The sequence below is a fragment of the Bactrocera neohumeralis genome, chromosome 4 (assembly GCF_024586455.1).
Source record: "Bactrocera neohumeralis isolate Rockhampton chromosome 4, APGP_CSIRO_Bneo_wtdbg2-racon-allhic-juicebox.fasta_v2, whole genome shotgun sequence".
In the NCBI taxonomy this organism is placed as follows: domain Eukaryota; kingdom Metazoa; phylum Arthropoda; class Insecta; order Diptera; family Tephritidae; genus Bactrocera; species Bactrocera neohumeralis.
Window position 1 is genome coordinate 89,136,967 of NC_065921.1, and position 23,185 is coordinate 89,160,151.

General features: G+C 38.2%; 5 protein-coding genes across 5 annotated transcripts in view; 3 read left to right on the forward strand and 2 right to left on the reverse strand.

Annotated features, from left to right (window-relative positions):
- The window catches only part of LOC126755900 (uncharacterized), a 30,756-nt gene extending 16,111 nt beyond the window's left edge, over positions 1 to 14,645 (reverse strand). Inside the window, exons 1-3 of the mRNA XM_050468623.1 lie at positions 14,255 to 14,645; positions 445 to 554; positions 55 to 334 (exon numbers count right to left, since the gene is read on the reverse strand). Coding sequence (XP_050324580.1) covers positions 55 to 334; positions 445 to 554; positions 14,255 to 14,414 — 550 coding nt within the window. The 5' untranslated portion in view covers positions 14,415 to 14,645. The remainder of the gene's footprint in view (positions 1 to 54; positions 335 to 444; positions 555 to 14,254) is intronic.
- Positions 468 to 4,699, reverse strand: LOC126756864 (larval cuticle protein 2-like). Its single transcript, XM_050470301.1, has 2 exons — positions 1,695 to 4,699; positions 468 to 1,618 (listed from the first exon to the last, which is right to left on the reverse strand). Exons 1-2 carry the CDS (start codon positions 1,704 to 1,706, stop codon positions 1,157 to 1,159), a joined length of 474 nt encoding a protein of 157 aa, XP_050326258.1. The 5' UTR covers positions 1,707 to 4,699; the 3' UTR covers positions 468 to 1,156.
- Positions 4,468 to 5,174, forward strand: LOC126756865 (larval cuticle protein 2-like). Its single transcript, XM_050470302.1, has 2 exons — positions 4,468 to 4,515; positions 4,608 to 5,174. The coding sequence occupies exons 1-2, from the start codon at positions 4,504 to 4,506 to the stop codon at positions 4,968 to 4,970; spliced, it is 375 nt and encodes a 124-aa protein (XP_050326259.1). The 5' UTR covers positions 4,468 to 4,503; the 3' UTR covers positions 4,971 to 5,174.
- On the forward strand, positions 8,586 to 9,843 carry LOC126756863 (larval cuticle protein 2-like). The gene is made up of 2 exons (XM_050470300.1): positions 8,586 to 9,118; positions 9,216 to 9,843. The coding sequence occupies exons 1-2, from the start codon at positions 9,107 to 9,109 to the stop codon at positions 9,570 to 9,572; spliced, it is 369 nt and encodes a 122-aa protein (XP_050326257.1). The 5' UTR covers positions 8,586 to 9,106; the 3' UTR covers positions 9,573 to 9,843.
- A 6,853-nt stretch (positions 14,646 to 21,498) lies between the features above and the next one.
- On the forward strand, positions 21,499 to 22,420 carry LOC126755948 (uncharacterized). Its single transcript, XM_050468684.1, has 3 exons — positions 21,499 to 21,582; positions 21,657 to 21,975; positions 22,167 to 22,420. The coding sequence occupies exons 1-3, from the start codon at positions 21,562 to 21,564 to the stop codon at positions 22,262 to 22,264; spliced, it is 438 nt and encodes a 145-aa protein (XP_050324641.1). The 5' UTR covers positions 21,499 to 21,561; the 3' UTR covers positions 22,265 to 22,420.
- Positions 22,421 to 23,185: the final 765 nt, after the last annotated feature.

Genomic DNA, 23,185 nt, shown 5'->3' on the forward strand with positions numbered 1-23,185 from the left:
TTCAGACCATATGATTATTGTTTTACAAATTTTATGATAGTAGGTTTCACGCACCGCATATGACATCAATCGTGGAGCGTGTGACGACTTCTTGAAAATCGAACATTTGCGCCTTCGTTGCAAAACCCGAGAGCAGCTCCACGAAGCGATCGGTGGTCTCGTTCATAATTTTAAGGAAGTCTTGCAGTATGGCAAAATGGAATGAGGGCGTGATCATTTTTCGATGGTTAACCCAGTGTTTGCCATTCGCGGTCAGCAAACCTTGACCCAACCAAGGATAAAAGAACTTATAGGGGTCATATTTATGTATAAACTCAGTACTAGACAGCACTTGCTGCAATAAATCAGAAATATTTTAATAAAAAATGCTTTTTTTTCTGAGCTACATTTGAAAAGAACTGTGCTTGGACCGAAGTTAGTGGATGGCTTCGCGTAGGTACTTACTTCCGTAGTTTTGGGATTTGCAATCATTATGTAGGGTTGAGCGCCGCCGTATACTCGCATCAAGCCGTAGTTGTAGTCATGTGCCCAGCGTCTTATCTGCCTCATATGCTCTATGGGAATACAACAGAAATCAGGAGTAATTAAAACTAGGAATTTTGAATGACTGAACTCTAATACTAACTTCAATGTGTGTCTTGTAAGCTAAGATGTCAGCTTATAAGAGAGTATATTTCAGTAAGCAGCTGAAAGCAATAGATAATGAGAATCGTACGGTTACGCAGCATAAGCCAAGGCCCTACAGACATTTTCATCGAAAAGAGAGACCGACTTCATTTAAAAGAGAATTCACGTCTCTTTCAGTAGTGTTGGTAATGAGAAGTGTAATGTAAAGAGAAGTATGCGAGTACGTACATTTATTTACTAACAAACCGTTATCAGAACAAGCGATGAAAACTTGACCTACTAATCGAAGCATTTTAAGGCTCAACTTGAAAATTATTCTACCCTTTCATGCTTCGCAGTTATCATTAACTGATTAATAAACGTATGTATGTAAATAATAACACGTAATAATAAGTTCTTCTTCGAATTTTTTTGTGAATTATATATTTCCTTTTGAAAGAATATTTGACTTTTGCACAAATACAAGAATATTACTCGTACAAATGCTTCGAGCATTCGAGCTGACCATTTTGTGCTTTGCACCTCTCACTTAATATTTGCGACGAGGGGTGGGCTTCTTGGGCGGCTTATAGGAGGTGGAAGGAGCTGAGATACGGCGCTTCGGTTCCTCTTTAGGTGGATGAGTGCGTATGTATTCGAGCGCTCGGAGAATGGCCTCTGGAATTGGAGGCGGGGTTGGCAGAAGATCACTCTTTGGCTGATAGCCGTTCTCGTCGGCAATGTAGGAGATTTGCACATGTTCACCTTCAGGTGAAACCCATTGGAAATCGCCATGTACATTGCCGCTCGCATCGCCCGACTGTGCAGATTGAATACCATTGCTGGTCTCCAGTGCGTACTCGAAACCATCTGGACGCACATCGGAGCGCATGGCCTTTATTTCTGCGTGAGCTTCATCGCCACTGGGATGCGAGCTCCTGCTGCTGATACTGGCAGATCGACCAAAAGTGGTAAGGCTGTGGCTGAGCCCGACGGCAGCAAAGAAGATAAGCTAAAATTGCATGAAAGTGAGGGTTAATTCGAGGTTAGGTGAACACAAACGTTCAAACGCCGTTTGAAACACTTACATATTTGAACATATTTATAATTAGTTCCAGGTAATCGCTTGTTGGAATCAAACAAAAGAATGCTCTGTGGTCAAAGACGCATTGGTATTTATACCGTGAGATAGTTTCGTTTTGTGCCGCAGTTCGACAATTTATGCGTATCACCTCTCTGTTTGGAAACAGCCAACAGATTTATTGGCGTCCCAACGGTAAGTCTTGTCATCGCCAAAAATGAAATAATATTTCTAAAACAAACAAACTACTTTTCGGCGCATCCGTCCGCTGCTCGCGTCGCTTCTGCGCAACAAAAATGCCCAGGTATCCACACATGTAGTTCAGTAGGTAAGCCGTGTGACAAGTCTCGCTCTATTTTGGCAATAAATCTGACGCAAGGCCAGTAAACCGCGCCCACAACCCAAAACAACGTTTCAAATTTATTTCTTTCGTTTGGTACGACTATATGGGTGCAACAAGTAACCGAAGATCAGGCAACGATGTTACAAAAGTGTTTGAAGTTGCTCAGAGCCATATGTGAAGATTATTCATAAATGAAAATGAAAGGTGTGAAATATAGAATAATGAACAAATAATTGCCGTTGTTTTTGATATATTTGAGGAACACATACATATACTTTTAAGAACTAACCAGTTCTGAGATTTTGTTTGAAATTACTTTGAAAATATGTGACATTTATGTTTTATTTGCCAGAAGTAATGCTTGACTGAAATTGAAATGCAAATCGCTGTCACTCACAAATTCAACATTAATTAGTTGATTTCGTAGATTAGCTCCACTCACATGTGCTAATTTCCATAATCCATGAACAAAGCAGTTAATCAAGTCGTCTACGTTATGAAATCGAATATGCTGAAAAAAGTTCAGAGACGCTTAAGTGATGTATGTCTGTCTGTCAGTAAGTCAAGTACTTTTGTCATCTTTCAACAAGTTTCAGATTTTCAAACTATCTATGAGCTCAGGGTCATACAAAGCATATTTTAGTATCCACGACTGAGTTACTCGAATATTCCACTAGTTCGGCTTTCTAGATGGTTTTAGAGTCTGAAACCTTTCCAGTATAAAATAGAAAACAGAAATAGCTAAGCTAGTCATTGATCGCTGAAATTTTACATAGAAATAAAATAACCGCCAGCACTGTGATAGTAAGCCGTGACATAAACTTAATCGTTAACTTGGTATTGATATTCTTATAAGGAAAGTTGGTTTCATACAAAATATTCAGAGCACATAGAAGTTTTCTGAAGTCTCATCAATTATATATCATTATATACCTATATAATACAGACATTATACCTATATAATTCAGACATTATCGTGAAGTTAACAGGTCAATTGAAAAGTTCCCGACTAACAGAAGGTTTCAAGACCGGAGCACACTCTTGTATAACCCTTAGAGATAATCTAGAAACCGATGCTCAGAGCATACTAAAATTATGGATAAAACACTTCTCCAGCCTGCTGAATGGCAGCGAAAGCATAACGCCAGGAGAAGGCGAACCCGATTCCCCAATCGATGACAATGGAACAGACCGTCCATTGCCCGACCTTGAAGAAGTTCAAATAACAATTACCCGGCTGAAGAACAACAAAGTGGCATTATAGAAGCATGATTCAACTTCTTTGTAGAATATGGTCAAACGAAAGCATGCCCGAGGATTGGAATTTAAGTGTGCAATCTGCGACAACTACCGTGGGATAAGCCTCCTCAACATCGCTTATAAGGTTCTATCGAGTGTGAAAGCCCACCGTCAACCTCATTGATTGGACCTTATCAGTGTGGCTTTAGGCCTGGTAAATCAACATTCGACCAGATATTCACCATGCACTAAATCTTGGAAAAGACCCATGAAGACCCATGAAGGATCGGCACACTGCAAATAAAAAAAAGCACAGAAAGGAGTTGCCTTCATACCGCTATGTCTGAATTTGGTATCCCGAAAATTTCGTCAGGATCGCGAAGGACTTCTCTGAGCCCCGCCTGGGAAAGCAGAGGAAGAAGAAGACCTCACCTCCATTGGAAAGACCAGGTGGGGAAAGACTTGGCTACACTTGGAATCTCCAATTGTCGCCAAACAGTTGTAAGCCCGACTATAATCGCGTAAGCGGTGTCGAATGCAATAAAGAAGAAAAAGTGTTAAGCAAACAGCACGTTTTCGTTTTTAATTATTCATTTCTGTCATCGGTTGACCTATAGTCTATATTAAGGTATTTAGATATCACCAAGGCACAAGCCATAAAGGCACCATAAATTTCGATGTGATTTGCACAAGATTAGATGACAAAGTGGTAGTTGACTAATTTAGAACAACTGGAAAGTGGTCCGAACCAAACACAAAATGCAGAAAATATTTAAATGAATATTAATATTGTGCAACGATCGACAAATTTGTTATTTTGAGTATAAACAACGAATATACGTATAAAATGAAATAAAATGAAATGTAAAAGTCTTGCCAATTAGGCGAATTGAACCAGTTACCGGTGCATTTTGGCGACAAACAATTCATAACTGAGACGCTCTTACAATTAGAACAAGTTTAGCTGGATTTCATCAGCCGGCGCATTAGCAGAAACACAGTTAAAGCAACGGGATTAAAACGCAATTGCAATCATCCACACACAACCACATACACACACACACATGCACATTGATGCAGGAGAGTGAATTCGCTCACAACAGATTCCCGATTTTATGGAAATGAAGCTGGCATAACATTGAACCGAATCTGGTCTTATAAAAGCGCCACCAAATTTGGCAAACAGCATCAGAAACAATCGAGTGTTCTAGTCTCATCCCACAAATTCGCAAAAATGTTCAAATACGTAAGTAACAACTCAACTTAGTGGTGGCGTTGCAAACAGGATGTTCACATTTGTGACAAAACAAATAATTCGAGTTTCTTTATTGCCATTAGGTACTACTCTTCGCTTTGGTTGCCTACGTCTCGGCCGCCGCTGTCAGCAGTGTCGATGATGCTCATGCCGAAGTCAGTGTACTGACGTCCGATGTCCGCGTCGATGGTTTCGATACCGCATTGGAGACCAGCAACAGCATTCACGTCGTGCAACACGGTGATGAAAAGGGCAACATCAACGGCGAATACGGTTGGATATCACCCGAAGGCGAACATGTCGTTATCAACTACGTTGCCGACGAGAGCGGTTACCACCCAAAAAGCGAGCTCTTGCCCACCGCTCCCCCAGTACCAGAGGCCATCGTCAAGGCACTCGAATACATCGCATCTCACCCCTCAAAGGAAGGAGTCAAGAAGAACTAAATGAATTCCATTTTAAACCTTGATATTGTTACGCAATGATTAGGAAAGTATGTGACCGATTTGCTCTCGTGCAACAATTGGACGATACTAAGATTATATTATTATAGTTTTATGTCTTTGTCGTCTACCTTAGAACTCTAAGTTTAATGTTTTTGTAATTGTACTAACTGCAAATAAAATACTCCACTTTATTGGTAAAATTAATATTTTATTTTCTACTTTCTCATATTGATAAACGATTCTCAGAATATATAGCAGTGGTTCCCAAACATATTTTGTCTACCGCCCACTTTGAGGATAAATATTTTTTTAGCGCCCCCATTTTTTCACCTATTAAAAAACCACTATAACTTCAAATTAATTATTGTGACCTATATATGTGTATTAACGGAGAATTCTAAACGAAACTTTTACTATAACCAGCAACTTGAAACCTAAGCGCAGTAGGTAACATACAACGGCGCTTAGGTCTCAAGTTAACTCTTACGCGCTCCACCTGCCAATAAGAATGATTATTGAAACACAACTTTATAGTATTAAAACAGAAAATATTTTATTAAAAATAAAACTAAAATAATCGATCCATATATAAAAACTAATGTGAAGGATGAATCTGATGCTGTTTAATAATTTTGTTAATACCAGGTTCCAATTTACTCAATAACAGTCGCATGTCGCCACGTTCGGTAACAAGCAAACGATTTCTATTTTTAGTAAGCAGTGTTGTCACAGCACTAAATCCACGTTCACACAAATATGACGATGGGAATGTTATCAAGAATAGTTGAACGATTGACCACAATCCAGGGTACAATTGCGAGATCGGTTTTTGTAGCCAAAATTCTTGGTAACCATTTTTGAACTTGATTTTTATTTCCTCGTTTGTTGTCAATTCTATAAGTTCTTTTTCCAGCTGAGGTGACATTGCTGTGTTGACATTTGAAAACGGATCCAACACCCAGTCTGGTATTTCCAAGTTCAAAATGTCCTAGTATCGTTCGGTGAAGTCAATGTGGAAACAATTCATCGTTACTGCATGATACTGATAAATTCGGAAAATTGTGAAACTCACGTCTGCCCAGATTCTTTTTGTGTAGAAGCAGTTTGGCGGCGAAAGCAGCAACGACGTTTTTTGTTTTAATTAAATTTAGTTTATCGCCTTGCAGTTGGAGATTCATGTCGTTGAAAAATTTATACAGGTCTGTCATGTAAGCTATATCATTCTTTTATGTTATGAGCTTGTCTTCAAATACTGTATCTTTAGTTTCCAAGAACTCTATAACAGAGTCAAACAGGTTGTAGAATCGAGTCAGACAATTGCCTCTTGATAGCCAACGAACTTCAGTATGAAATAACAAACGATTGAAATCCTCGTCATTAGTAATACAGAGCTGATGAAATAATCTATCATTCAAAGAGCTGTTGCGGATTTTATTGACTGCTTTGATGACATATTGCAGTGATTGAAATAGTTTTTAACTTAAGTTTCTAGCAACTTAATGTTGTCTATGAATAACGCAATGTACACCAAGGACATCTGGAATTTTATTTTTTAAGTACGCTATGAAGCCTTTATGACACTCTGTCATAGTCGGAGCGCCATCCGTAGCAACTGAAATAATATCGTACAATGATTCTTCAATGTTTTCAGCCATTTCATCAATTCGTCTTTGCACAGAATTATTACTCAAAGGGATTTTTCGGATAATATCTGCGGCCGGTTTATGAAGCACGGTAGTTATTACTTCATTTATTGCTGGCAATATTAACTCTTCTCTGATGTTATGTGGTTTGCCTTTTTGAGCAATTAACAAAGAGATATTGTACGAAGCTCGAAGTCCGTCGTCATCTTGCTTGATGTTCACAAGTTGTTGTTGAGAGTCGAGAGCTCATGTAGTCGTTGTCTAAGAGGCCTCCTAGCTAAATAAAATTACAAATAACCCCCCAGGCCTCTACACAACGCCCCAATTTTCTTTCCGTTATCGCCCACGTTGGGAAACACTGCTATATAGTAAGCACAGCTATCGAATTTGTTAACATTTCTCTCGACCAATCGACACGAGCCTAATATTGAATGATTGACAAATTGTGTGGGATCCAACGTGAGCAAATGTTTTACAGTCAAATGTTCGCGCAATATGGAATGTATGCTAGTTCCTCTAATGTCACAGTTGTCTCAATCTTACGATAAGCCACATGACGATGTTCCAGTATCAGTTCGCGCACAGCATCAGCAGTTTTCGATTTTGGGCGACCTTTCCAAAATTCGTCTTGAAGTGCTATATAACCTCGATTGAATTCACCATAACATCGATAAACACTGTATTTGATGAAGTTTCGTCGTCAAAAGTTTGGCTTATTCTTTTATGCACTGTTGCTGGGCCTCCACATCGAAAGTTGTAAAAAATAATCACGTGAAAATGTTCGCGATTTAATTCCATTTTTTGGTCGAGGAGAATATTTTAAGTTACTGTAAACAACACAAATAGCGCTCGTATGCCAAAACGTTCTGAGTTTGGATATCCTCAAAAATGTCAAGCTTTACGATAAAATTATGAGTTTCCGAATTGCAACAACGGTGTTGCCAAATCCTGAAAAATATAAAGGCAACCTGCAAGTTGCAATAACCTTCTTGATTCTGATTCAGTAGGTGGCGACCCTAAATGTCAAATTGGAAGAGATTTCAAATATGAGGTGCCATGAATACAAATTCATTAAATGGAGTAAGGGGTAAGTGGATTTTATGTTTTCCACGCAGCTTTTAATGGCTCATCATACGCATTGTTTTCTCTCACGCTCTGCAGGAATGAGATAGGAGTTTATACTTTCTGATTTCAGTTACTACCGTAACACTATTGATTCAAAATACACTAAAAGGCCTATCCTGGAGGCTAAACTATACGATTGTGGTTCCAAAAACTCTCTGTCCACTATACACAAAATATTTGAATGCATTATGGGTGAGAGTGGCAGGAAATAAAAATGATATTATATTATATAATAAGATCTTGGTAAATTGAGGCCCGGTCAGATTTTCCTCGTTGTAAACCCTGAAAGCAATGTTTCTAGAACTATAAGCGACCTGAGCATGAGGGTATCTCAACTTTTCATTAGAAACTTTTGTACATGGTTCGATCCCAAACAAGCCCAAGTGAGAAGAAAATATACGAGAAAGTGGTCCTAGAATATTGCCCTTAACTATAACTGCTTACAAATCGAGTAGTGCTCAAAAATATACTTAGTACAAATCTATCATGTGCAGAAATATAGTACATTTTTGAAATATTATATATTGCCATATACTAAGTATCATCCAACAGACCAGGTATATGAGTAGAATACTGTTTAGGACTATATTGTTTCCTTCTCTATCAACTTTTCTAAAATAGAATATGTGTGAGATAAACCTGAGACATTTTTAAATAAAAATTACATAAGGCGGTAGAAATTTAGGTCCGATCATCAAATCCTTAGAACAATCAGAAAGTTTTGATATAAGCTATCGAGGCACAAAATATCGAAATGATGGACATAACCTCTTATAAGTACAATTCATAATCTGTGGGTGTTAGAATATTGAAAATGTTTAAAGAATTTAATTGAAGGACAGTCCGGACAATGAACCATAACTTTCCTTTTCTCTCCTTCCCTTCATCTAGTGATAAATAACATAACCTGATTTGCAACAAAAAAACATGTCTGGCTCTATTGCTTAAGCGCAATTAAACGGTTATGCATCTTGTCTTGAATAGGCAAGCGAATGTAAAAAGTCTATTGGCGTTCTATAATGGATTCATCTTATACAATTCATGCCTCAGTTCATTTGACAATTATAACAAGTTTGGCTGGATTTTGGAGGCCGTTGAATTTGCATTTGGCAAAGATTTAGAAAAAAATTTGGTAAAATCAACGGGAATTAGAAACAATTGCAGTTTCTATAAACACACACACATACTCAAGCGCCGAAATGCACAACCAGTAAACTTGTTCACATATTCCCGGTTTTATGATCGTCAAGACGGCATCGAATCTGGCAGCAAATTGGATTATAAAAGCGCTACCAAATTAAGCAAACAGTATCAGAAGCAATCAAGTCTTCCATTATCATAGATATCACTGCCAACAAATCGACAGAAATGTTCAAATACGTGAGTTGACCAAGCTACAGCGAAACTGCTTGAAATTCGCTTCTCACAATGCTTTCCAGGAGATGATAATTTACTAAGCATCTTCTATTTGTTACAGGTACTACTCGTCGCTTTCGTCGCTTACGCCTCGGCCGCTGCTGTCAGCAGCTCCGATGATGCTCATGCCGAAGTCAGTGTACTGAAGTCCGATGTCCGCGTCGATGGTTTCGACACCGCCCTGGAGACCAGCAACAGCATTCACGTCGTGCAACACGGTGATGAAAAGGGCAACATCAACGGCGAATACGGTTGGGTATCACCCGAAGGCGAACACGTCAGTGTAAACTACGTGGCTGACGAGAGCGGTTACCACCCACAGAGCGAGCTCTTGCCCGTGGCTCCCCCAGTACCAGAGGCCATCGTCAAGGCACTCGCATACATCGCAGCTCACCCCTCAAAGGAAAGCACGAACTAAGCGAAGCACTTGGAATTAGAATGGACAAATGTGATACGTAACGATTTTGGAACGATGCAATTGATTTTGAACTGGAACTGGAACTTATGGTTCTTATGATTTGCTTGGCTATATGAATAGTTAAATCGTGGTTTCGACGCCACTCTTGAGCTTCATCGAACTTTTCCACTTATATATTGCCGAATTTTTCATTTTATATTTTAAATTTTTTATTTTGTAAATATGTGTGTGTTAAATGCAAATAAAATACTCCAGCAAACTGGTAAGCCAAGCTTTTACTCTTTATGACACAGCCTTAACTGGAACGGATAACACATTATCGGTTTTTTTACCAGTTAGTATTGCAGTTATAATTGGCAGCAAGCAAAATGAACGCCATTGATGAAATTACGAATATAAAACTATATAGTATTCTTAATCTAACCGTAAATAAATGTGTAGAAGTTGTGTTCAATGACGTCTAGTACAGCAATTGCTGGTGATTCTGCTAGTAAATAGCCAGAGCTAGATTGCTCTGTTTACTTAATTAAGCAGCAATCAATTTAATAATTAACTATAATTAAAGTTTCGAAATGCGGTTGTTTATAAACGTAGCAATCAGATCTGACACCATCAAGGGCTGGCAGTGCGGCTAATCGCTTTTAGCTTGCAACAGGGTTTCTAGTTGTCAATAACAGTAATCGCCTACCAACTAGTAATTTAGCGTGTGTGAGTGACAGGTTTCTTTTGGTTACGTCTATCTATATCCAGAACTATAATCTTTAGTCATATCACAAATGGAAATATGGACTTTCTCAAAGCATTAGCTGTCATATTATCAGGGCTTCACTGTATTAAGTCGGCATTTAGCCGGTTTATCACTCCGTTATAATTACCGTTGACTAATCATAAGCAACGCTTTACACACCGCCACAGCAATATGACTATATCCGACAAGCAATTCTCTAATTGACATTAAATACAAAAATTTAAAATAGAAATATTAAAAAAACATGTTTCGAGCCATTGAATCATAGCGTGTCGCGCGTCACTTAACAACAACGCGGCAATGAAGTGCCTTTTCTGTTCGATTTTCTGTTTTTGCACGCTAAGCAGGGTATATTATGTTTGCCACGAAGTTTGTAACTCCCCCTAGGAAATGTCGGAGAGCCTATTAATTATATGTATATATATATATCTATATATATATATATGATCAGCTTGACGAGCTGAGCTGGTTTAGCCATGTCCATTTCACCGTCTGTACATACACGCAGTAGCCCCTTCGTTTTTGAGATATCATTTTGAAAATTTGTATATGATTTTTTATCTATAAAAAGCTATTCACTTGTCGAAACCGCTGATATCGGACCACTATTACATATAGCTGCCAAACAAACTGAACGATCGGTGTAATGTGCTTGTATGGAAAGCTTTTTCATTTGGCGAGATATCTTCACGAAATTTGGCATGGATTACGGCCTAAGACATTGGTGCAATCTCTGAAAAAATTGTTTGGATCGGATCACTATAGCATATAGCTGCCATACGAACTGAGTGATCAGAATCAAGTGCTTGTATGGAAAACTTTTTCAGCTGACGAGATATCTTCACGAAATTTGGTATGGTTTATTGTTCAAGTCAACGATGCAATCTCTATAAAATTTTTTCTGATATGGATAGCTATAGCATATAGCTGCCGTACAAACTGACGATCAAAATTTTGGTTTTGAATGGAAAACTTTTTTATTTGAAAAAATATAATAACGAAATTTGGCACAGATTATTGCATAATAAAATACTATATTCTCCGAACATATTGTTCAGATTGCACCACTATAGCATGTAGCTGCCATACAAACTGAACGATCAAATTCAAAACAAACATCCCTTTATGCCCTTTTATCCTATAAAAAATGCACCTGAGTAGCGTATTACCGTTTCGTTGCGGCCACAGTTAATGTTTTGTTGTCATTTTAGTAATTTAACAACTCAGTATGTTCTGTAAAACTTTGCAATTGCAGCGATAACTAGCTTGTAAGTATGCTTGTAAGTGAGAAAGCATTTGCTCATACTTTGAACATATCAGCTTTAATCAGCTGCAACAACTATTTGTTTATATTTTATTTTGAACTTGTATAAAAAAATTCCAGCTTCAAGCCATAATATTTATTTAAATGTGTATATACATATGTACAGATCATATAGTAGATTGTCTGCCATATTTGTCACTGAGTGAAACCGCAAACTTTATACAATCTGTGCGTGTGTTTGTGCGTATGTGTTCGCAGGTAGCTGTATATACTATATCCATATAACTACCGTTTTTTATCACTTCGCTTAATTCACTTTCTGTCGCGAAAATCAAATTTGTTGTTTTTGCTTATAATTTATGTGGCAATGATCTTGAATCGCATCAAATTAATTAACGTAAGTCACTCGAGCTGGTTAGCCGCGATAATATTATACACTCATATATGTATATATACATATATATAGATGTGTATGTGTCACAGCATACCAATTTGTTGTTGTTCACTTTAAACTAAATTATTGCTTTTGCAATTCATTCAGTTATGGCTCTCGATTTAGGTGAAGCTAAATGGCAGCAGATTAGCAGCATGATTTTAGTAGCTTGACAGTTTTTATTAATTTTTCTTATAAAACTGAATATAATTTGTTTAAGCTAAACAATATGGCAAACTTTTTTTATAATAGTTTAGTATAATAGTTGGTGGAAAATTATTTTAATTTTCATAGTCGGAATATTAATCGCCTTTGAACCGCAATTAATATCAAGTTCATCCATTTAGTATGTCTAAAAAATCTGAATTTTCAAGCGTTATCAATTTTTTTTTTTAATTGTGACCCTTCGTCTGGCAACGCAAACGTTTTCGCCTTTTTTTATTTTCAATATATCTCTGCATTTGTCGCTGCTCGGCCCTGCATCTATCAAAGTAGTTAGTGCTAATTTCACGAGTATTCGGCTCTGACACATTTAAAATTCATTAGAAAAGTTATCTTTCTGCCCTCATTCTAATTATAAATATTATTATATAATCATATATGAAGTGGCGCTAGCCAATTAGCAGCCGAAAATCTGCTGCTTAGCAACAGTACCACACACATATGTTATGTAAGTACATGCATACGTGCTTTCGTATACGTTCGTAGGAGATTCGTGGTATAACCACTTTCCTAATAACTAAATAAATATGTTTTAATCTGTTGCAGCAAAATTTTAATGATTTTCCGCTGCGCTCCCAAACGCAGATTTTTGAGTTTTGTGTTGAAATAAGCTTAATGGCAGACAATGGCGTAAAAGCAAACGGAACCATTGTCGAATTTTGCAAAGTTACGGGCAGAGCTAGGATTTGCAATAATGGAAGGAGGGGTTTGTAAATTTTGCGTTTGGAAAGTATAATTAACTGCTTCATAAAAACTTATTATTTAGCACCAATTGAAATAAGGTTTTGATTTGAAATTTCGAAAACTATTTTCGAAAACAATTTTCGAAATTTTTCTTTTTCAGAAAATCCCTACAAACAGATTTGGATGAACGAATATAATGAACAAGCACCTAATCTAGGTATTTGGGCTCTAACCGATATATTGGGTAGTCAAAAAAGTCTCTTCGTATTTCTAATCAAACTTCCACTTTTTTTATATTTATAATATTAAATAGATAAACAAATATGTACCATTTTGGTCGACTACTTTTTTGCTATTTTTTCGCTAGAGACATTATTCCATCAGTGTAAATCGAAATTTTGAAATTTCCAGAACGGAAGCGAGCGAATCATTGTTGTGCTACACGAACTGATAGAGCATTGTCTCCGTAAACTTCACAAATTTCGTTGGTGGCTTACGTGTCATTCTTCGATTTTTTAAACAAAAATTTCAAAATATAGCGAATTTCTTCATTATTTTCACTCATTTTTTAAATGTTCCTTTTTTCAACTTTTTTTAAACATACTTGTTCGGTGTAGCTGTTTTCTCCACCAAAGAGTCTTTCTTGCAGCGAACCCACTTTATGGCCGCATGCTGTCTTCGCAGACAATTTATGCATCTGGCTGCTTAATATAGAAACAAATTTAGACATTTATTTTTGTCAGCATTCGTGCTAACAGCAGTTTGTCACAGGTTTGGTTATGATGTTGTTGTTTTTTTTTTATTTTTGCTTTGCTTTCTTATTGTTTGAGCGTTCTTCAGCTCTATTATTGTATGCAAGTTAATTGTTATTTTTATGACAACTACAATTTATATAAGAATCAAGCAGACACTTGTGCCAGATTATAATCAAACATATTTAGATAAAAATTAAGAAAAAGCTTAACTTGATGCGCTCATTTTTTTTTTCTCTTAGTTTTCGATAATTCGCAATATTTTTGAAAACCATAATTGTTTTGACTATATAAAGGTACATGAAACGATCTTACAACACGCGCATAGTCTGCAAATTATTCACGAGACTGAATGAGCAACCTCACCCAAACGATTCATTCATTTTCTGCCTAAAAGGCTCGTTAGCACTTGAGGTCTTCTTTTCGATGCAAAAAACCGTCCTTCAGGTCTTAGTCAAGTTATTCACTAGACTAGATGAGTATCGCGTACTTGAGCCACCCCACCAAAAGAATTCATTAATATCCTGCCTAAAGAGCCCGATAGCCCTTAAGGCTTTCTTTTCGATGCAGACAACGTACCTTCAGGTGTTAGTCCGATCTGCGGTACATTTCCGAATATCCAAAATATAAAAGGACCCGGGATTTTCTTCAGTAAATGCCAGCCCGTCTTGTACTGCACATAGGACCAATAAGCATAAATGCCAATAATGATCAGGGGAAACAGCAACAACGTCAACATATTCGTGCCACTTTGCAAAAATTCACCTTAAATATGTTGATTTTGTACTGAAGCACTTTTATTTTTTCAGAAAGTGCAATAAACACTAATTTTGTATTACTTGTTGTTGTTGTATTATACTTAACACTGCGCTCAGCTTTCAAGCACCGATTTCGCCGTTACAAAGCGTCTCAGAACCGACTTATGTTGCGTTCACCGCAAAACTGTTGCGCCACTCGATTTGAAGTGAATAAAAATATCATTCGATTTCCATTGAAATTTTCCTGTTCAATTGTCATTTACTGCTATTTAATAACGCTCTTTCTTACTAGTACGTGTCAAAAGCAAGTTGTTGTAAATGTGTAAGTGATTCTCAATTTGCTCCATTGAGCACTGAAGCCCCTCTTAAGCTCCTCCATGCTGATAATTATACACTATTATCTCATTAGACTTGTAGGTCTCGCCGATTAGATGCTGTGTTGCTCCGTTGGACATAATCGCGCACGCACACAAACACACCTAAGTGGTTAGCAATTAAAAATAAGCACGCAAATCAGAATTTTTTTTATCAAGAAACACTATTAACTGTTTGCTTCTAGTGATTAAAATATCTACTGAGGTCTTCATAAGCGCTGTGGAAGTGTTACAAAGGTGGCCTAGAGTTCTCGAGTACTTTAATAGGTGATATAATATATATGTCGATTTCGTAAAACCCGAGTGTCATAGACAGTTGTTGAGGAATTACGAGTGTCTAGTTAAAAAGTCGGCGCTTAAAAAAAATACTAGAAAACACCCTTCCCAAACACCAAATATTCCTTATAAGAACTTTGATGGTTCAGTTTGTATGACAGCTAATAATCTGTGTCGAATTTCGTGAGGATACCTCGTCAAATGAAGAAGCTTTCCATACAAGACCTTGGTTCCGACTGTTCAGTTTGTATGGCAGCTACACACTAGAGTAGACCGATATCGGCCGTTCCGACAAATGAGCAGCTGCTTGGAGAGAAAAGAACGTGTGCCAAATTTCAGATCGATATCTCAAAAACTGAGAAACTAGTTCGTGTATACAGAGCAGGCAGACGAACGGACGGGCGGCCGGACAGATGAACAAGACGTAATCGACTCAACTTTCGATGTTTCCTTTTGGGTGTAACCAACTTCGTGCTAAACTTAATATGCCCTGTTTAGGGTATGCAAATAATCTTTAGCTCCTCAATGAGCTGAATAATCAAATAATGCTATACTGTTGCTAATCTATTATAACGGTGGTAATAGCAATTTTAGTCGATATTAAATCTAAACTTCCGTTTCATACACACACATACAATATTTGCATGTAAATTCCGTGAATGGCGAACAGAAATTGATACTCAAACATTTATGCGCTGATAAATTGATTGATGATGTAATTGGAGCGCTGTTCACTTGTATTGAACGAAATAGCATTGTAAATCATATGCAATATACTACATAGGCATATATGTATGTATGTATACTTGCATGTAGTATTTGCATCAAACTGATATTATTTTCACGAAATTCATGTTATTGATTGAATTAAATGTTTAGCAGCATTCTTATCGAGCCATTAATAATTTAGCCCTGCCGAACTACCTGCACACACAGACACACTCACATACAACTGTGCATGAAACGACTGACCGCAGATAAAATGTGTGCGAGCTACACACTCACTAATACATGTTCATAAATAAACAACAAATTGAGAAAATTGGCAGCGGAAGTGCATGCACGCCGTCAGAAAGAAAAACTATTTCCGTTACAACTGACAACTACAACTACATGCGCAAACGTGCTATTGATATTAACCACTAAATAATTGAACACGTGCAATTAGGACCGTTAAATGCGATTATTTGAAAGTGTCGATGTATGTGTGTTAATACTGGACGAGAAAAACGCATTTTCAACAAACAAAGCATACTTTTAGGCCGTACTTATGCACACACATGCGTTTATTAAGACTACTCAGTTGTATGTGTGCGCTTTGGAGAGCGAGTACTTTCATTATTAATGATTGCAGACCGCAGCAATTTGAGTTGTTAATGCGCAAGCGAACACATGTGATTATGCAGGCGGTACAGGCTCATGTGGTGATCCAGTAATTAAGCACATTAAACTTTTAAATATTAATTATTTTGTCAAATTATTTACAATTGCATACTATTTCACAAACATAGTGAGAAGAAAAATATTTCGCTTAGTTTAGGTTAGGTTATACTGGCCCGCCGTCACGCCATACAAAGACCAACAGGTTCTTAATAATGCCAGTTGTAGGTTCTGTTGAATTTGGAGCTTGACTTCTGGGTTTGATACTTCGTCTCATCCTTTAGACTGCGAAGGTGCTAGATATTTAAAATGAGTTCTAAATAGTACTGGACAATGGTATAAGAGGTATTCTAGCGTCTCTCCCATATATGTGGCCTGGTCTACGAAAAGCGAGCTAACGTGCGAAAACTAGTTTTCTGGGAAAAGCTGTTAAAAATAATCGTCAGTTTCTCGTTATCTCATTAATTGTTCTCCTTTTTTTGACACCTAAGCCCCCTTTCCGTAGACCAGGTCACATATAGTATTCTCATGCAGAAAGCATGTATCGTCGTGACTTATGCCCATCCAGCTCGCATCTCATGACAGTAGGTTGTGACCTGTTAATATTCTTCCCCATCTATCTCTTTATAGTGTGATCTGAAACCTTCACTCCCAAATAGAGCATGTGGGTATGTGGTCTAGTTTGTCTACCTGCCCCTGCTTGTAGAGCTATGTCCGAAGATCCTTGCAGTAGTTCACTTAACGCCGCCAATTTTGCAGCTGATTTGGCTGCAGCGCTTTACACTGCAATGTCGATTGATTATAGATTGAATTCGCATTTCTGACGCAGCCGTTGGTGTGATCCTCAGCGCTTTCGTTATGTAGGTAAGAGCGAGTCGTTCCAACGATTATTTTTATGAAATTTTGAGCAGTGAAATGTAACAGAAATACATGAGACCAGGTGATAGACCCATGTTGACCCATGATTGTCTTATAAGCATACATATATACATAAGGCACTACTGGCATCTTTCACTTTCTCCTCCAAGTTGAGCTTCCACATCAGTTTCCAAAATTACTCCGAGATACTTGGTAAACTCTTTAATTATTAATTCTAGGTTGTTCCCATGACGGGATTTTGTACCTCCGTGTCTCCTCCTCTCTTTTCGACATTTACCTCTAGGTTGGCTGATATGGCTCATTGCATGATCTAAGAGAGCGACCGTTGCCCATCACGTTACTGGCTTTGTCTAGGAACTTCTTCGTCAGTAGTATAGCTATTTCTTTTACTATGATATAATTTGTACGCAAAATCAACAAATTATATTTGTGAACTACTAGCTGTTTGATTGATTTGAGCGCTCTGACAGATGAAGCGCAATTTGCTACGGATCCGAAAGTCATTGCAGTTTAGCCAATCAACGGCATATTCAGCACTTTAACAGATAAAATCGTTAACTGAACAAAAATTCATACAAAAAGTAAATGATTTTTGACCTGCGAGAACTCAGGCCCCAGATTTGACAGTGTGCTACCTCCTTCTAGAATTCAAGCCTCGAATTTATTAGCAATTCCTTTGCCCTTTGTATATCTATGGCTAGAAACTCTACTTGAAGTGTTTCAAATGGCTATGTCACACTCTCAAGATCCTGAATATATAACCTTTCCGAATACCTTTGCTAAAGTCGTCGATTATATAGTATTAACGTTAGCCACTGATTCTTTTCAGAGGAAATCGTCAATAGAAAACTACTGCTTTAGCTGAACTCTGGAACTTGCGATTTTAGAATAGAAATTTAAAAATGCAAGGCCTCTAAATACCCCCAAAGGTGTATCCCTCCGCTGAGTTATGTAGAATTCAACGGAAAATTTCATTCTAAAAAATTGTCAAATAAAAAAAACAATTTTTTTATTAATTACTGAAATGCTATGGAAATTATGCCCATTTACACGAAATTATTAAAATATAATTCGACGGCATAAGCATTAAAAGGCAATTAATATTATTGATTATCCAAAATTGAATTCAGATTGTAAATTCGTTTTTAAAATGTATATAAATAACCAAATATATTTATTCCACAAAAAATCTGCCTTACAAAACTCGTTTCGTGCCATTTTATGAGTTTGGCAGCGAAGATTTTCTGCCGTTACGGGTTTTGCGACACTTTGAGGGAACCACGAATTGCTAAGCACATTTTTTGTAGAGTTTCTGTCGTCGAGTTTCGATCAGCATTATTCACACAAAGCCGTTACGCGTAGATGTTGTTTGTGTGAAGCGTAATGTGTCCTTGGTGCCGCAGAGGTTCAAGCCACTGCCAGTCTAAATGCATAGATCACATCAGCCCTCGCTTGAATGAAGAGCGAACGCTTTCTAAGTGCATTCACATGTTAAAACGAAATCAATCTCGCTTATTTACAAAAATTAGAATAAACAAAAACAAAGCACCGTTGAAATTAGCGAGCAAAAAAGCGAGGTGATAAATCACAAACGATTCTGCATGTATGACCTTAACTGATTAGCGTGTATGTTAATTGATTTTTAATGAGAATTTCACATTTAATTGGTTGTAAAAGCGATTAATTTTCCATAAAAGTCGCGCTTGACTTTCGAAAATCGCGCGCACTTTCACTTTCGCCCGAAAGCTCTGCTGCGGCGAAAATCGCTGAAATCGAAGTGAAATTCGAAAGCAAGAAATCGCTGTTTCGCAGTACAATGACTGCCCACACAGCTGCTTACCCAATACAATGGCATCTAAATTTGAAATAATTTCTAATTTGAAAAGAAAAAATATTAAAGAAAAAAGCGATTTTTGTTTTGAAATTATTAATTCATTTTTAATAAAGGAATTGACGCAGTTCGTATGCAACTTGTTTTAAAATTAATGCGACTTTGTGTAGACCGAGGAAGATTGTCAACGAGCAGCATTCATGTTCTTTCGGCTGCTCTTCTTGCTGGCCGGCTTGTGTGGCTAAAGAAATAGTCAACAACAGCCTCGCAAAAAATTACAAGATTCACTAACTGCAAATGAATTGAAATTAATTATACGCAGAACTCCCAGCGAAACGAGAAATTGAGGTGTTTTGAGTTTTGCTACAAAATTAGCACTTGCACGACGGCTTCGGTTGGTTTTTTGCTAAAAGTGCTTAACCCTTGTCTATTAACGCATACTTAGGTATACAGATATTAAGAATATGAATAGTAGAAATATGAAAATATAGACAAATCTGATAAAAATCAGCAAGTGTTTGGTTTGTAATATAAGTATTAACACTTGGTCCGAAATATGAACATGAACCCTCAGCAGTGTATGAAGGCCGTCGGAACATAGTAGAAGGGGCCGTCACGTAACGATTATAACAACTCCAGTTAGAAATATATTTTTTAAAGTCAGAAATAAATTTCGACTACTCTTACGATCGTCCTACTTCCCTTAATGGGGGTTCTCTCGAGCTCACACTGTCGAAAGGGTGAAGTACTTGGACCTCATCCTTAATAGACAGGTATCATAGAAGCCCAATGTTGAAGAGAGGGTGGAGAAAGCATTGGTTGTCTTATAATTTTGTAAAGTAGCCATTGGGAAGCAGTGCGGTCTCTGGCCAAAAGTTGTGCTTTGGCTATATGAAACCGTATTTGTGGTTGTCTGGTAGATGACGCTCGGAAAAGGCACACTAGCTAAACAGCTAGAACATATTTACTTAATGCCATTGCTATATTAGCACAGCTTCAGTGACGGAAAAGGGCTGTAATGAGTTGTTTCATGGATGGATCGAAATTGGTGGGGAAGGTTGGTACGAAATTCTTTTGTCGAGAGCTCCCAATCAACAGTTGTTTCAGACTGGCAGACCACTTTAGTGTCTTTCTGGCAGAAGTGACAACCATAAAGGTAACATCTGAAGTGCGTTTTCTTTTAGGAACTCAAATAGAAAAGCTGCTATAAAAGCCTTTAGCTGGCTAACACTGAGCTTAGAACTAGTCAAGGTGTTCATGACCTCACTAGCAGAGCACCAAGCTACTTCCATTTTAAACTTGGCTTAGTGTCTGGCCGCAGCGGAATCGTAGGAAATTATAAAGCCGATGAGCTTTCAAGAAAAGGTAACCATTCGCAACTTCCATCAGGACGGAAACGAGCAGCAGTTCACCTATTCTGATGTATTCGCGCAAGCTCAGCTAGCTTTGGTCAGCAGCCTGCACTTGTGAGGTTTCGAAAGTCTTCTGAGCCAGAGTGGAACGGAAATAGTCCATTGTACTGCTAGCTCTTGGTAAGGCTCACATCGCAGCAATGATTGGCATCCTAAATGGACACTGTTCCATTGGCACTCAAAGTTCTAAAGTGGAAGATGTAGTGGGAACATTCGGACACTTTCTCCCGGCTAAGGTTTCTTTGCATCTCGGTTGCCATACGTTTTACGAAACCGAAAGATTGGCTGGAATTGATATTAGCCGCCCAATAAATTTGTGGCAGGTTCTAAGCGTTTTGTCGAAATGAAACGGTATTTTTGATCTGTCCAAGGGGATTCTGCTTATTCACCAAACCTGACGTAACCTAAGTCTTAGTCTAATTCAAACCGGCGGGTTCATGCGACCCACCTTGCTCCTCTAAGTGTTAATAGCCACGCCTAAGCTGCATTATCTGTCATCAATGAAACGAGATGACATTTTGTGTTTCATAAAAAATATTCTGTAATACTGGTACAGGCGCTCGAATACGAGATCCAATTTGTGCACTCGAATGCACTCGTAAACCAATCATTTCCAGATTTATTTCAATTTTAATTAATATTTTCCGCGTTATCTGTCTGAAACACCTTCTTCTTGCACTTCAAATTTGCAATTTTTATGGCAACAACAATAACTGGTTCGTATTGTAACTTTTTTGCTTCTCAAGGCGGGAAAATCTATACTCTTGTATTGTGTATTAAGTCGGATCCACACACACACACACACATGCATGTGCACACATTGGCACCTGAAGCCGTGCTGTCATCTCTAACTCACGGTATAAAAGCAAAAGCAGCATTGTTTGAAGGCTTTAGTAGATACATCAAACAAACGCCGAGAGCAATAACAACGTCAAACACATCAGAAAGCCAACGAGCGAACACACAGCACCGTACAATGCAGGGATATACGAGATTGGTGATTATTACAGAACGAACTTGAATTTAATGGGTTTCAGTTAGACAGCACCGTTGCACAATTTCGATTTACAGTTAACTTTGGCGCTGCCGCTGTTGATGCTGGCGGGTGCAGTCACGTGTGCTGGACTAAAATCCAGTCAGACGGCGAACGTCGCCAAAGGCAGTGAGAATGACGGTTCCTATGCGGCGGATTTAAGTGGAAATTATGTGGCTGACAGTTCGGGACAGTATGTGGAAGACAATGCAGGTGCTTATCATCCAAACGGCGCGGAGGGGAAGTGGGTGCCCGATAACCTGGGTGCTTATCATGACGACCTGACGTGGCGCTACGTGGCGGATGCTAGCGGTGCCTGGGCGCCCGACAACAGTGGCAGTTATGATCCGGCGCTGGGTGAGTGATAGCAAAAGGCGAAAGTTTCCGTTTAAAGTGGTTATGTGGTAGTGCCAGTAATATTGGCATCGCGTGTGTACATGTGTATGTGTGAGTGGTTGCTTGTTGGCAGCTGTAAATTTGTATTTCTCGAGAGTTAAAGTGGAAATTGTTGAGACTTTGTGGTGAGCTTTCTATTTTATATATTTTAGAGATGCAAGGTGTCTATCATGCGGACGGGTCCGGCGTTTACAAGGTAGATAATACCGGCGCGTATTCGAAGGAATATGAGAAGATTGCTGGGCATTAAAACTGGTCGAAATTTTCTACCTTTCTTGGGGAAGCCTTCAAAAACCAATGATGATCCACAACTGCCTTTAGAAAATATTCAAATGTTGCATGTAAAGTCTAATTTTAATAAAATTTTATGTATATATATGTATGTATACATATTCATCTACACGAATTCAAACAAACTAAAATTTTTTTTATTGCTAAGTAAAAACATTTGATGTTGTTGTAATTATTGTTATCCAGACCATGTTTGTGGTGAAGCTATAAGTCAGCTGTCATTGAAGTCACTTCACGCCTGAAAACCACAATTCCCACAACAGCCGGTTCTACGATACCGGAATTGATCCCGATTTTATCCCACCGTTATTTCCAGGATCTAACCCTGTTTGGATCAGTAATACAGGGTTTGTCCGGAATATAATAGAACTGATTTTCTTCTGCCGAGACTGTACTTCAGAGCGTGCGCGCACGGACTGGATTCGATAGAGGGCGCTACTTGCTAACAACGAGCGGCTGGTCAGTTGTCTCCGAACACCTGGAGAGTGAGGACAAACATTTTCGTGCGACGTGTTTCTGTGAGTGGTGTAAGCCGAAAATGCAGCGTTCGTTAGAGCAAAGGTACGCAATTAAGCTCTGTGTGAATATCGGTAAATCTGCTACAGAGACGTTTGACCCAGATGTTGTTTTAACAAGAAGTTTTGTGTTTCGGTGGTTCCAGGCCTTTTGGAGGGCCGTGAAGAGGACGCTGATGAAGACCGGAAGAAAGAGAAAATCCATAGTGGAAACGATACACATTGCCTTTTTGACATCAATTTTTAGCATTGTCCACCATTAATTGTTTCCTCCTGGACAAACCGTCAACGCCAAGTTTTACGTGGAAGTCCTCAAGAGACTCAAACCCCGAGTCAGTCGTGTCCGACAAGACATCGCAGCCGAT

Coding starts and splice junctions, on each gene's coding strand:
- LOC126755948 (XM_050468684.1), top strand. CDS start 21,562: ATGCAGGGATATACGAGATTG. Junction 21,583..21,656: donor TGCAGGGATATACGAGATTG/GTGATTATTACA, acceptor TTCGATTTACAG/TTAACTTTGGCGCTGCCGCT. Junction 21,976..22,166: donor CAGTTATGATCCGGCGCTGG/GTGAGTGATAGC, acceptor TATATATTTTAG/AGATGCAAGGTGTCTATCAT.